Below are 13,037 nucleotides of genomic sequence, written 5' to 3' on the forward strand. Positions count from 1 at the left end.
TCCCTACATCAGAAAATCCACCTCAGAGACTGGGTGTGTGCGCTAAGAAGATGGTGATCTTCTTTGGACATCCTAGAGATCCCTTTCTGTGCTGTGACCCCTACACCGGAGATATGTACAAAGTGCCGTCACCTCTGACCTGCCTTGCTCACACCAGGACTGTAACCACCTTAGCTGTCTGTGTCTCTCCAGACCATGACATCTACCTGGCTGCCCAGCCCAGGAAAGACCTCTGGGTGTATAAACCAGCCCAGAATAGTTGGCAGCAGCTTGCCGACCGCCTGCTGTGTCGTGAGGGCATGGATGTAGCCTACCTCAATGGCTACATCTACATTTTGGGTGGGCGAGACCCGATTACTGGCGTCAAATTGAAGGAAGTGGAATGCTACAGTGTTCAGAGAAACCAGTGGGCACTGGTGGCTCCACTACCCCATTCTTTTATATCCTTTGATCTAATGGTAATTCAGAACTATCTTTATGCTCTCAACAGTAAGCGCATGTTCTGCTATGATCCGAGCCATAATATGTGGCTGAAGTGTGTTTCTCTTAAGCGCAATGACTTTCAGGAAGCCTGTGTCTTCAACGATGAGATCTACTGTATCTGTGACATCCCTGTCATGAAGGTCTACAATCCAGTCAGAGGGGAATGGAGGCAGATCAATAATATTCCCTTGGTGTCCGAGACCAACAACTACCGGATTATCAATCACGGCCAAAAACTGTTGCTGATCACCTCGCGCACCCCACAGTGGAAGAAGAACCGGGTCACCGTGTATGAATATGACACTAGGGGAGACCAGTGGATTAACATAGGTACCACGTTAGGCCTCTTCCAGTTTGATTCCAACTTCTTTTGCCTCTCAGCTCGTGTTTATCCTTCCTGCCTTGAGCCTGGTCACAGCTTCCTCACAGAGGAAGAAGATGTGCCGAGTGAATCCAGTACTGAATGGGATTTAGGTGGATTCAGTGAGCTGGACTCTGAGTCAGGGAGTTCAAGCTCTTTATCTGATGATGATTTGTGGGTTCAGGTAGCGCCTCAGTGAAATGCACAGGATCAGCAAAATTTGTTGTAGATAGGTTGAAACACTAAGGTGTTTTTACTGCTTTGGAAAGTGTCTTAAAGAGATACCCTTTCTCTTTGCTGGGAAAAAAAAAACAGGTTGATTAATGTCAGGTTTGGTTTAGAAAGGGTATTGTTTGAAATACTAACATATTTAATGTTAGGGAATTTATACACTCAAAGAAATCAACCTATTTAATAATTTACTGTTCTAAAAGTCCTATATTGATTTGATTGTTTGGTATGTTTATGTTTGATTATACTAATTTAGTCTTCTGTTATTAAATCTTACATTCTGTTTCGTGCCACAAGTACTGTGACTTGAATTTTGATTTTGAAAATAGAAAACTTATTGGCTAGGAATTGCCAGGTAGGGTTTTGAAAGTATACATTTTCCTTCAGAACAGGGTAGTAGGTTTCAAAATTTTAAATTAGTGGGTTATTACAAAATGTGTTCTAATTTAAATATAGTTTGCCAAGTTTTAGTTTAGTTACCTCCCCTTGTGTGAAGAAGAATAAAAAAGAGAGCTTATATGTTTAATGTGACTGGTGATTTCATTTGTAATGATATGGGGAATGGCCATAGGCTCCCTAAAAGTAAAAACAAAACAAACAAGAACAGGATTCTACTGTCTGAAAAGAAATTTCTGTTTTAAATTTGTAATATAAACTGTGTATTTGCAAACAGTGACCAGTTTTCCATCTGTTCTAGTAGTGTCACCAGTCATTGACAAACCTTAAAAAGAAAAAAACTAAACTAACTTGCTGTGTCGGTTCACATTTTGATCTATACTTGATATATGCTTCACAGAATCAGAGGAATAATCCTCTTTTTCACTGGAGATGATTGTGTAAATTTGTATCCATTGTCTTAAAAAGTTTATGTGATTCTTAAAATACTTGGGCTGTACAATTTTAGTGTTCATCTGAGATTTGTCAGCAAAATGTGATTATTCTTTGCTGTTTAATGAGGTAATATTCGTTTTGAAACTATGTGTAAGCTAAGAACAGTATTTTATTGAGATCAGTAGATATTGTGTCTATCAACTATAAAATCAAGTGCCAGCAAAGGACTTTAAAACTTTAAGTTGTGTATAGAACTGTTTTGTGTAGCATTGAAATATTGTCAGTTTTTGTAAGTCACTAAATGTTATTATCAGCTTAAAGGTATTTTTGTATTAAAAGTTTACAGTTAAATAACATAAGTGAATGATGGCTTTTGGGGCCAGTAGTGAAAGTATATTTCGTCTAAAATATTTCCCTAAGCAGTGGTATACATGGTTATTTTATTAGGGTATTTGTATTTGTTTTGTGTTTCTCTGTGAACCATGCTCCAGTCTTTGTTTCTGTCACACTACGTAAGGGAATGTTCAGAAACAGAGACTAAATCATACAAAAAAGACATTGCTAAATACAAGTGCTTACCTCTTGAGGGCTTACTAGATATGATTGTCGCGCTGCATACATGCGATAAATGACCAGTTGCTTATGGTGTATATGTTTTTTCTATACCCAGTTAGAATTTGTTCTTGAATCTTCATTCAGTAACATGCTAATTCCTCCTCGACGTTTATGCTCTAGTGACAGAATGCTAACATTTCTTATACCCTGGCTGAGTACAGAGGATTGTGCTCTCAAGTGGGACCTGAATTTTTTGATGAAATACCATAGAATGAAAATGGAGAGAGGGAGACACAAAAGGTTAAAAAAAAAAAAAAAAGGTTGTCAGCCATTTTGATTGGCCATTTGAAGATACTACAAAACATTCCTGTTTAACATTTTTAGTGAAATATGATGCTTGTCCTAACAGTATGTGTTCCTTCAAAAGGGTAAACATGCTTTTAGTTGTGTGAGGCTACATTTTGTTCTATTTAACAGCAGGGTTGTTACAAGCACTGTACTTAACACAAAGCTGTGTCTCAGTAGTGTATTTGGCCAATTTTTTCTTCACCAGTAACTTCTTGTGGATAGCTTTTTGTTTTTTTAAGGTTGAAATAGGACAGTGCTAATCTTAACCAGATTGTCCATCTGCAGAATTAAGGTATGCAAACGATTGAGGACTGACAAATTCTCTGATTTGTCATTCTCAACCTCTAAGTTAGGTAAAAGCTAAGTTGCATTGATATCTTGGTTTACAAAGAAGTTTTCTTGGGAAGAATTTTGGTTTCGTGATATATTTGTGAATTAGAGAATCGATGTTAATCATTATTTTATAGGTAAGTGATTTGTATGTGATTAGTTGCAAATAAAACTGGTATTAGAACCTAAACTTCCTGACTTTTTAATTCAGTGTTTGTGCTAAATGTATAATGCTCTTGCTTGTGCATTGAATGATGCAACTAACAGTGTTGAAATCCTTTTTGACAGGAGAGCACCTTTGTCTCAGTTTTCCAATTCAGCACATCTTTTAGCAAATGTTCAGTAGAACATTGTTTGCAAACCTACTCTTCTTAAGATTTAGAATGACCTTAATTATCTTTTTATCTGTTCCCGTAGTCTGAAAAGTATAACCCAGATTTTTGCAAGTTCTTCTGAGTTCAAATGATGAGTGTCATTAGGGTTTCCAGAAGGATAAACTAGAAGCTAATTTAACAATTGGCTTGTTTCTATATGGATTAAAGAAAGAAATTAAATTATAATAGCGCTTTTCATTGCTATTAATTAAGCAGAGATTTTTAAAGTTTTTGTACCTGATCTTAGAATCTGGGGAAAGCTTTTCATGTATTTTTTTTAACTTTTTTTTTTTTTTTTTTTTATAGAAAGCATGATCAGGGAGAGGGGGACAGAGAGAGGGAGAATCTTATACAGGCTCCATGCCCAGCAAGGAACCCAGTGTGCGGCTCAATCCTACAACCTGGGGATCATGACCTGAGCCAAAATCAAGAGTCAGATGTTCTACCTACTGAGCCACCCAAGCATCCCTTTGATCTATTCTTAAGAAAAAGGCAAATTTGTTATAATTTTATAATGTCAAGGATGATAGGATGCTTCTCATCAAATTGAGGTAAGAGTACATGTGACATTCTCTCCTTCCCTTATCTACTTAAAAAGGTTAAGACCCTTTCGTCTAACTTTAAAGGAACATTCATTATAGCAAATTTGATAAAGCAGGGAAGTGTTGGGAAGCAAAATTATTTACAGAAAATGTGACTCACAGTAGAAATGTAAGAATTAATGTTGCTTTTAAAACCAAGAGCGTAGAGTATAATATGATTTTTTTTAAATATAGATTATTTATATACTTTTCAGACTATATAATATATAGTCATATATAATATGATTTTTTAAAATAATAATAAGTGAGATCATGTTCACAGAAGCTGTCATGGCTCAGTACCATGGAGGCAACAGGTTTTGTGCAGAACAGGAAAAAAAAAAAACCCTTCTTGACTGAGTCATTTCTCACCCAGATCCGTTTCCTCAAACTTCCATTCCCTTACATCTATAACCTTGAGGACTCCACATGGTCCAAGGCACAGAGTAGGGAACAGATACTGTTATATAACCTCCTGTGTGTGAGACCCATTTTCTCTTAAAACAACCTAGTCTGTTGTAATGGAGTCAGCCTTTTACACTGTCTCCTTCCAAGTAAAAATTGCTGCTTAGAAACCCCATATCTTAATCAAAGATTATTTTGGGACAAATTATTTGTTAATTCTAGGGAAACTAGAAGGGACTTTATGTAAGTGTAAGAAGAAGGGACCTTAAGTGTCGAGCAAAATCATTTCTTTCAAACAAATGTTTGTCAAGCCTTAAAGAGAAGAGCCGGGACTCTAAGTTGTAAGCAACATTACCTTAACAAAATCATCTTATGAAAATTCAGTAAATTTTTTTTTTTTTGGGCCTATTTTAACAGAAAAGTCCAGCTAGGGAAGTTACTTTAGGCACAGCCTGATCTAGATAGAGTCTCCGTGTCTTCAGGGCTTTCTTTGTATAGAGAAGATAGCATGACCTAATGTTTTCTCTTACTTTGTATTTTGGCTGGAATATAGGTCTTGTATGTAATAGAGACCTGGTAGTTATTTAAATAAGAAGTTTCTCATAGTAAAGTCCAATCTGTTATGTTGCCCCTCATCTAGAAAGTCCCCGAAGACCCAGGCTTTTCTGTTTTCCCATTGTGCCATCCTTAGGTTGTTGCCCTGGTCCACACAGTTTAAACTGGTTCATACTTGTGTCCATATTCCAGCCATCAGGAAAGGAGGAAGGGGAAGGGAAAGGCATGAGTCTTCCCTATAAGGGAAGTTGTACATATCACTTTCAGTCACGTGACCTAGGCCAACTCTTAACCATGAAGCTACACCTAACTTCGAGACTGCCTGGAAGAAGTCCTCTTTATTCTAGCACAACATCATGTATTGAGTTAAAATTCAGGGGTTCCTTCTTATAGAATGGAGTAGAAAGGCTATTAGGTTAAATAGCAATCTCTACCATACCATCTGTCAGGCCAGATGTTATCACACAGCAGCCAAAGGGATGACACCATCCCTAGGGGTTATTGCAACCCACATAACATGCACTGGGCCTTCCACCCCAGAAAGCCTTGGGGAACTCCCTGGGCTCCTGCTGCTGCCCTGAACAGAAAAGGCAAGGAAAGGCACTTGTTCTTGTTTTGATTAAATAAAGCTTCATAGACTATGTGTATACTGAAACCCTACGTCATTAGCCAAAGTCTAGTGTTGGCATTATATCATAGAATGTTTGCACTTCCTGAAAGGAGAGAAAAGAGTACTGACAAATGGCTCTGTATAATCAATGGCAGTATTAATTATCTTAAACAGCAAATGTTGCTTCTGTAAAAAAAAAAAAAAGAAAAAGAAAAGATATCAGAATCACAGAGTAATGATGAAAACTGAAAGTTTCGGAGAGCAAGCTCAGCTATTTAGCAACATTCTAGCATTTTCTGTGCCTCAGTCGTCTTTGCAGTGCTGTGTGAATGTAAATCTATTCATCTGCCTCTCTGTTGAAGCCCAAAAATTTAGCCACAATAGTCCCTTCAAAGCTTAGTTTCTTCCTGAATTCTTGTACTGACTTCCGGTTAATTGTAGTTTATTCAATATACACATAGAGTGTCACTTTCTGTGTTTGTGAAAACTTCAGAACAGCTGCAGAGAACATTTTGAGTAATCTCTTCTGTCAAGTTTGTGATACAGTTTTTATCTTTATAATTTTCATTACAAATACCCATATTTATTTTTAAAAACTACTCAACTGTTATTTTTATATAGAACTCCAAGCTCTATCAGCGAGGAAAGGGTAATACTGCAGTTAGTAGTTTTGTTTCTATCCCTGCATTAATAAAGATTGTAGGACTCCATTTTCTATTTCACAGCTAGATCTCCTATAAGCCCAAAGACATGATTTTTAATATATGCCATGACTGGGTCCTTCTGCATTTTCTGCACTAGATACCTCTGGTTTAGGATCACAGCCCCATTACTTTCTTGCCTGTAGGTCCTTCTCACATGCGGGTAATATTCAGTTTATTGATTTGTTTACTCTTTATTATCTATCTACTACACTAGAATGTAAACTCCATCATGGAGGGACCACGTCTGTGTTTGCCTCAGCTCCTAACATAGCCAGGCACGGCAGCAACATTCAACGAATATTTGTTGAACAAAGAAATAAATGTATTTGGTGCTTGTTTGCATTTATATGAGAAACACTTGCATTTAGAAATCTCATCTTTTTGTCAATTTTCCAGCTTTGAGGGAGAGCTATTATTAAACTCTTTTGTCTGGTTGTCATAGCAACCCACTGGCCTCCAGAGCTACAGGTTATTTCTGATGGGCATATTCTACCAGACAACCAAATGCAGGGTTTTTTCAATTATGGAATAATGATGCTATTATAAATCACATTCCTCATACTCTATATTTCTCTTATCTTTTATAAAGAATGCAGGGAATTAGAAAGCAAACAAGTCTTTTCAGACTGTAAAAGCTATAGGAAATAAAGCCGTATAATTACTACATCTCAAAACACCCACGTCTTTTCTCTCCCCTCCAAGTTCTCCACCTTTCCACAAGCACCTGCGAGTCTGGTTGGGGCTTTCTGTCCGAGTTGTTAAGGACATTTAAAAATTAATTGCTCCAAAACAAACTAAAGATCTCTGTCATGGCCTAATTTTTCTTTTTCTCCTCCTTGTTTCTTTTTTTTTAAGTTTGTTTATTTTTGACAGAACATGAGCGGGAGAGGGGGAGACAGGGGGGTGCAGAGTATCCAAAGCAGGCTCTGCACTGACAGCAGCCAGCCCAATGCAGGCTCGAATCCATGGACTATGAGACATGACCTGAGACAAAGTCAGACACTTAACCAGCTAAGCCACTCAGGTGTCCTTCCTCCTTGCTTGTTTCTTACATTTCACATAAAATTAGCAAATGATAATAGTCTTACAAAAATTGAGATTTGCACTGAAAATGTCCAAAATCAGGTACCCTTGTTCCTTCCACTCATATTTTAGTTGCAGGAGCCGAGAGGGTTTTATTAAACTGAGGGTAGTAATCATAGAAAACTCATTATCAGTTCAATACAACAGGGTTTATCTGGGCCATTCAGCCAGCTGTCAGTGTAGGTTTTCAAAGGCAGAGTCTGTTCTCTTCATGTTGGATACACTGAGGGCACCACTTTACCTGTATGTTATGATGTGTTTTCTCTTCGGTAGGTTTTCATCACGTACTGGGGAGAGTCAGGTACTGCCCAGTTCCAATGTATACTCTATAATCATTACTGCACCCTTCCTCTGTGCCGTTCTGAATGCTTTTCTCATAAATAAGGTCGTAATACCACCAGTAAGCAGTCCCATAGCATTATCTAAATGAAAATTATCTTGCAGTTAACTTACCTTCTGACTTTGGACATAAAAGCAGTAACCGCCTACAATGGCCAGTTAGCGTACATTGTAAAGGGGTTTGTGCTAAATGGACTATCTTGATTTGTCTTCACTTTTTTTTTTTAAATTTATTTATTTTGAGAGAGAGAGAGAGAGCACATGCAAGTGGAGGAGGAGGAGGAAGAAGAGGAGGGGTGGGGAGGAGGAAGAATCCCAAGCAGGCTCTGCACCGTTGGCAGGGAGCCCAATGCAGAACTCAAACCCATGACCCATGAACCAGGAGATCATGACCTGAGCTGAAGTCCAATGCTGGAACCTGAGCCATCCAGGGGCTCCATGGCTTAACTTTTAAACAGAGAGGTTCAACAGCAGGCTAGAGGAAGAGGAAGACAGGATCAGCAAACCGTTGTTACTTGTGGAATTTCAAACCATCCACCAACCCAGCTGCCTTTTTATTATTTGTTTTGCATGAGGGATACTGTCAATGTCATGTTCTAACAATGGCACAGATGTTAGCGATTCTATCTACTGGAAAAATAAGTTGAGCAAAGACCTCATGAAACCATTGCATCTGATACTGCTTTTCCATCTGAAGACTTCCTCTGTCTCTATTTTAAACAACAGAACAGGGGCAGGGCACCTAGGTGGCTCAGTCGGTTGAGCATTCGACTCTTGGTTTTGGCTCAGGTCATGGTCTCATGGTTTCGGGAGTTCAAGCCCCACGTCGGGCTCTACACTCACAGCATGGAGCCTGCTTGAGATTCTCTCCCTCTCTCTGCCCCTCCCATGCTCACACTCTCTCTGTCTCTCTCAAAAGAAATAAATAAAAATTTTCTTTAAATAATAAACAGAACAATTATGAACCATAATGGATATAAGTACACGATAATACTGGTAGGCTGTATGTGACAATTCAGCATTGATGTTAGGGCCCATGTAAAGCACAGAAGCTCAAAATGAAGTAAAAATATTATATTTTGCAATGAAACAAACACTGGTATATCAAAATGAATTAGAAAAATTAAGAGTATTACATAATATAGGGCGCCTAGGTGCCTCAGTCGGTTAAGTGTCCACCTTCAGCTCAGGTCATGATCTCACGGCTTGTGGTTCGAACCCCCCGTCAGGCTCTGTGCTGACATGAAGCCTGGAGCCAGCTTCAAATCCCGTGTCTCCCTCTCTATGCCCTTTCCTTGCTTGTGCTCTCACTCTCTTAAAACTAAATAAACATTTTTAAAAATTGTAAAAAAAAGTATTATATAATAATTCCAAGTTTATTTTTTAATGCTGTACTTAAGGAAGGTTGGGTTTAGTTCAGGAGACTGAAGAGGTCTTGTGAGTTTTCTAGGCTTAGAAATAGATTACACAGATTCTGTTTGGAACAACAAGTTATACCTTGAAATTTTAGGTATGATTCTGATCATATTTATGAATATTTAGGAGATACTCAAAGACAGTAAAACTTAACCTCTCAAAGCAAGTTATTCATGCATTTTTCATCTATTCTTGCTCTCTCTCTCTTGCTCAATTTCTGGATTTGAAGATCGTTTTCTTTTGGACTTAAGCTATGTGTCATTGCTTAACCAAGACCTTTCCTGACCCTCATGTAATAACTGGAATAGCACAGCTGGGCAGTTCAGTCAGTTAGGCTTGGGACTCTTCATTTCAACTGGGGTCATGATCTCACAGTGGGGAGATCAAGCCCGCATCGCCTCCCTACTGCGCATGGAGCCTGCTTAAGATTCTCTCTTCCCCTCCCCTCTTTCCGCCCCTCCCCCCCCAAATGAAAATTAAACAAAACTTTAATAACTGGAACAACTCAAGGTTTTATGGGTTCACACTCACATGTTCCTTTCATACTCCAAGCTGGACTCCAGTACCCTTTTCATTGTGTCATACCTCTTCAAATGTTTTCTTGAAAACAAGTTTTGTTGCACAGATTTTATAGTTAATACTATACATATGATTTTATGTGATTTTGTCACACTTCCTCATTTCACAAAAAGTTCTCACTATATATGTGCACATGTGCACACACTGATATAGAGACTGTATATACAAAGATGTTTGTTGTAGTCTTATTTATAATGACAACTTTAAAAAGTCATCGAAGTTCATCAGCAAATATTAATATCCTAAGCAAATACACAAATATTCAGTAAGCATTTATACAACAGAACCACATGTAGCCTTTCAAAATATGAGGTGGATCTGTGTGCACTTATATGGGAAAATGTTTGCCATAGAATTTGTTGTGGTTCGGGGGCACCTGGGTGGCTCAATTAGATGTCGAACTCTTGATTTCGGCTCAGGTCATGATCTTGTACTTTTGTGGGTTTGAGCCCCGCATCTAGCTCTGTGCTCTAACTACATGTAGGGAGCCTGCTTGGGATTATCTCTCTTCCTCTCTCTCTGGCCTTCCCCTGGTCACGTATACTTGCTTACTCTCTTTTTCTCTGTCTCTCAAAATAAATAAAACTTAAAAACCACAAAATTCAGGGTACAAAAGATATATAATGAGAGATCCCTCCTCCTTTTTCTTGTCCATCTTCTCCCTTACCTCTTAACACCCAGTTTTCTTTTCCAGTGTTACTTTTGTGTGCATCCTTTCAGGCATATTTTCTGGACATATATGACAGTATTCATATCTTTCTCCCTTCTTTTAAAATGGCAGCATTCTATATAAGCTGCTTCTATACATGCTGTATCAGTATGTCAGGAACATGTTCATTCTTTGGTAGTTTTAGAGTAGAAATTGTACAAATATATCATAATCCAGTCAGTTTCTCTGGATGGACATTTAGGTGGCTGACAGTCCTTTGCTGTTACTAACAATGCTACTGTGAATGTGGATTTTTTTCATATCTTTGCCAAAATTTCTGTAGGACAAAGTTCTCAAAGGGTATGTACATTTGGAATTCTGATGAGGTATTACAGAATTGCCCTCTGGAAAGGTTATGCCAATTTCTGCTGCCACCAGCAATGGGTAATGATGCCATTTCCCTACATCCTCCCCCAAAACGTGTTACTAGATTATTGATCTTTGCTCTGACTTGATTCTGACTTTTACTTGTGGTTGTTTAAGAAATGTTTTGTTTCTGTATGTTTTCGGAGCTAGGGTTCTGCCTTTTCTTTTTCTGCTGAAATTAACCAGAGGAGGTTCCTGTTGTTTGTAGCCAAGAACCTAGGCCTAAATGTCCGTGACCTATGATTAAGTTTAAATTTTTTTTTCAGATTTATTTTCGAGACAGAGTGCAGGTGGGGGAGGGGCAGAGAGAGAGGGGGAAACAGAATCTGAAGCAGGCTCCAGACCCTGAGCTGTCAGCACAAAGTCTGATATGGGGCTCAAACTCTGAACGGTGATATGACCAATTTTTAAGAAAAGAATCATGGAGTGCCTGACCAGCCTAGTTGGTAGAGCATGTGACTCTTGATCTCAGGGTTGTGAGCTCAAGCCCCACGTTGGGCGTGAAGCCCACTAAGAGAGAGTAAAATCAAGTTGAAAAATAATATGCATACAGTGATTCTTATTTTTATAGAACCAAAACAAATCAAAACAAAAACAACATACACATGCATGTGGGCGTTTAGAGAACCGTCTGGAAGGACACATACTAGATAGTGACTGATTATCTCTGGGTAGAGGGGCTGGCAGATAAGGTTAAGGGAGTATTTTAACCTTCCCCCTCAGATACTTGAATATCACTGGCATTTTTTAAAAAATTTTTTAATGTTTATTTCTGAGAGAGAGAGAGAGAGAGAGAGAGAGAGACAGCATGAGCAGGGGAGGATCAGAGAGAGAGGGAGATACAGAATCTGAAACAGGCTCCAGGCTCTGAGCTGGCAGTCAGCACAGAGCCCGACGTGGGTCTCGAATCCACGAACTGTGAGATCATGACCTGAGCCAAACTCGGACGCTCAACCGACTGAGCCACCCAGGTGCCCTATCACTGGAATTTTTTACAAAGAGCATATTATACTTCTTAAAGTTTTAAATTAAAAAAAAATTGGGACCTTAAAAACTCTTCTCAAATTCTTAAATCCACAGTGCTGTATTAGTTTGCGAGGGCTGCTGTAACCAAACACCACAGACTGGGTGGCTTTGATGACAGAATATATTTTCTCACATTTCTGGAGGCTAGAAGTCCAAGATCCAGGTGCCAGCAGATGCAATTCCCAGTCTGTTCACTCTGAGATCTGAGATTGAGTGAGCTGTAGGATGAGATCACAGTCTATCCATCTTTTTCATTCCTACTTGGTTCCATTTTTATGGGGAAATCACAGTGATACTTGTTTCATGAAAATAGTCGTCAAAATCAATGGACACATGTAATGTCTTGGATGTAACAGCTTGGGTCCAAGGAATCAGGAATGGCAGAAGGCTGGAAATGGCATTCTTACATGGAGGTACAGTCAACAGACATTTTGAGAACCAGTGAACATGTTTATGGTCTTCATGAATTTGAAAATTGGCTACAACAGATATTCAGTTCATGTGGGTGGAAGGGCACCATCTTTCAAAGATGATGTGACATGCCCTTGTCCTATTTACAAGGCTTGCGTCACAGAATTTGCCAATTACTGCAGAGCTTTCAGTGTTATCTTTCCTTATTAATTTTCTTCCATTTGCGCCTCAGGCCAACATTGGGAGGGTGGCACCTCTTTTCCTTTCCATCTGACCTTGTTCCAGGAAGCCCCCTTATCTGGGGATAGGGCAAAGCAAAGGAGCACAGACCCTGTGGCTGAGTATGCCAGATTCCCAGAGAAGCCCATTTTCTGTAATGACAGAATTTTTTCTTTTTTTCTTCTTTCTGTGGTCAATGACATGGGTCAAAGGCATTTAATCAAACCTTCATAGAGAGATGAGTCCCATCGCCATGCAGTGTGATGATCAAATTTTTTCTTCTGTCAAAAAATGTATTTTGGGAACAGAGCGGAGTATGATGTGTGAGCTCGTTTTACAGTCACTGCTGAAAATACGTGTATGGCACAGATTTGCAAGGCTCATTATTTCATCTGTCTCTGGATAAATACTGAAATTGTTGTTAGTATGGATAATAAATACTGAGGAAACGAGGACATATTTTCTTTATTCCAGTCTGAGTTCAGCCAGCTAAAGTCAAAATTACCTCTGATCTCTGAACC

General features: G+C 38.8%; 1 protein-coding gene across 1 annotated transcript in view; it reads left to right on the forward strand.

Annotated features, from left to right (window-relative positions):
* The window catches only part of KBTBD6 (kelch repeat and BTB domain containing 6), a 4,989-nt gene extending 1,660 nt beyond the window's left edge, over nucleotides 1-3,329 (forward strand). The window contains exon 2 of the mRNA XM_077765677.1: nucleotides 1-3,329. This exon is cut by the window's left edge and continues 11 nt beyond it. Within this exon, the coding sequence (XP_077621803.1) occupies nucleotides 1-1,043 (1,043 nt within the window). The 3' untranslated portion in view covers nucleotides 1,044-3,329.
* The last annotated feature ends 9,708 nt before the right edge of the window (nucleotides 3,330-13,037 follow it).

Source organism: Crocuta crocuta, unplaced genomic scaffold (genome assembly GCF_008692635.1).
Source record: "Crocuta crocuta isolate KB4526 unplaced genomic scaffold, BGI_CrCroc_1.0 scaffold75, whole genome shotgun sequence".
Classification (NCBI taxonomy): Eukaryota; Metazoa; Chordata; class Mammalia; order Carnivora; family Hyaenidae; genus Crocuta; species Crocuta crocuta.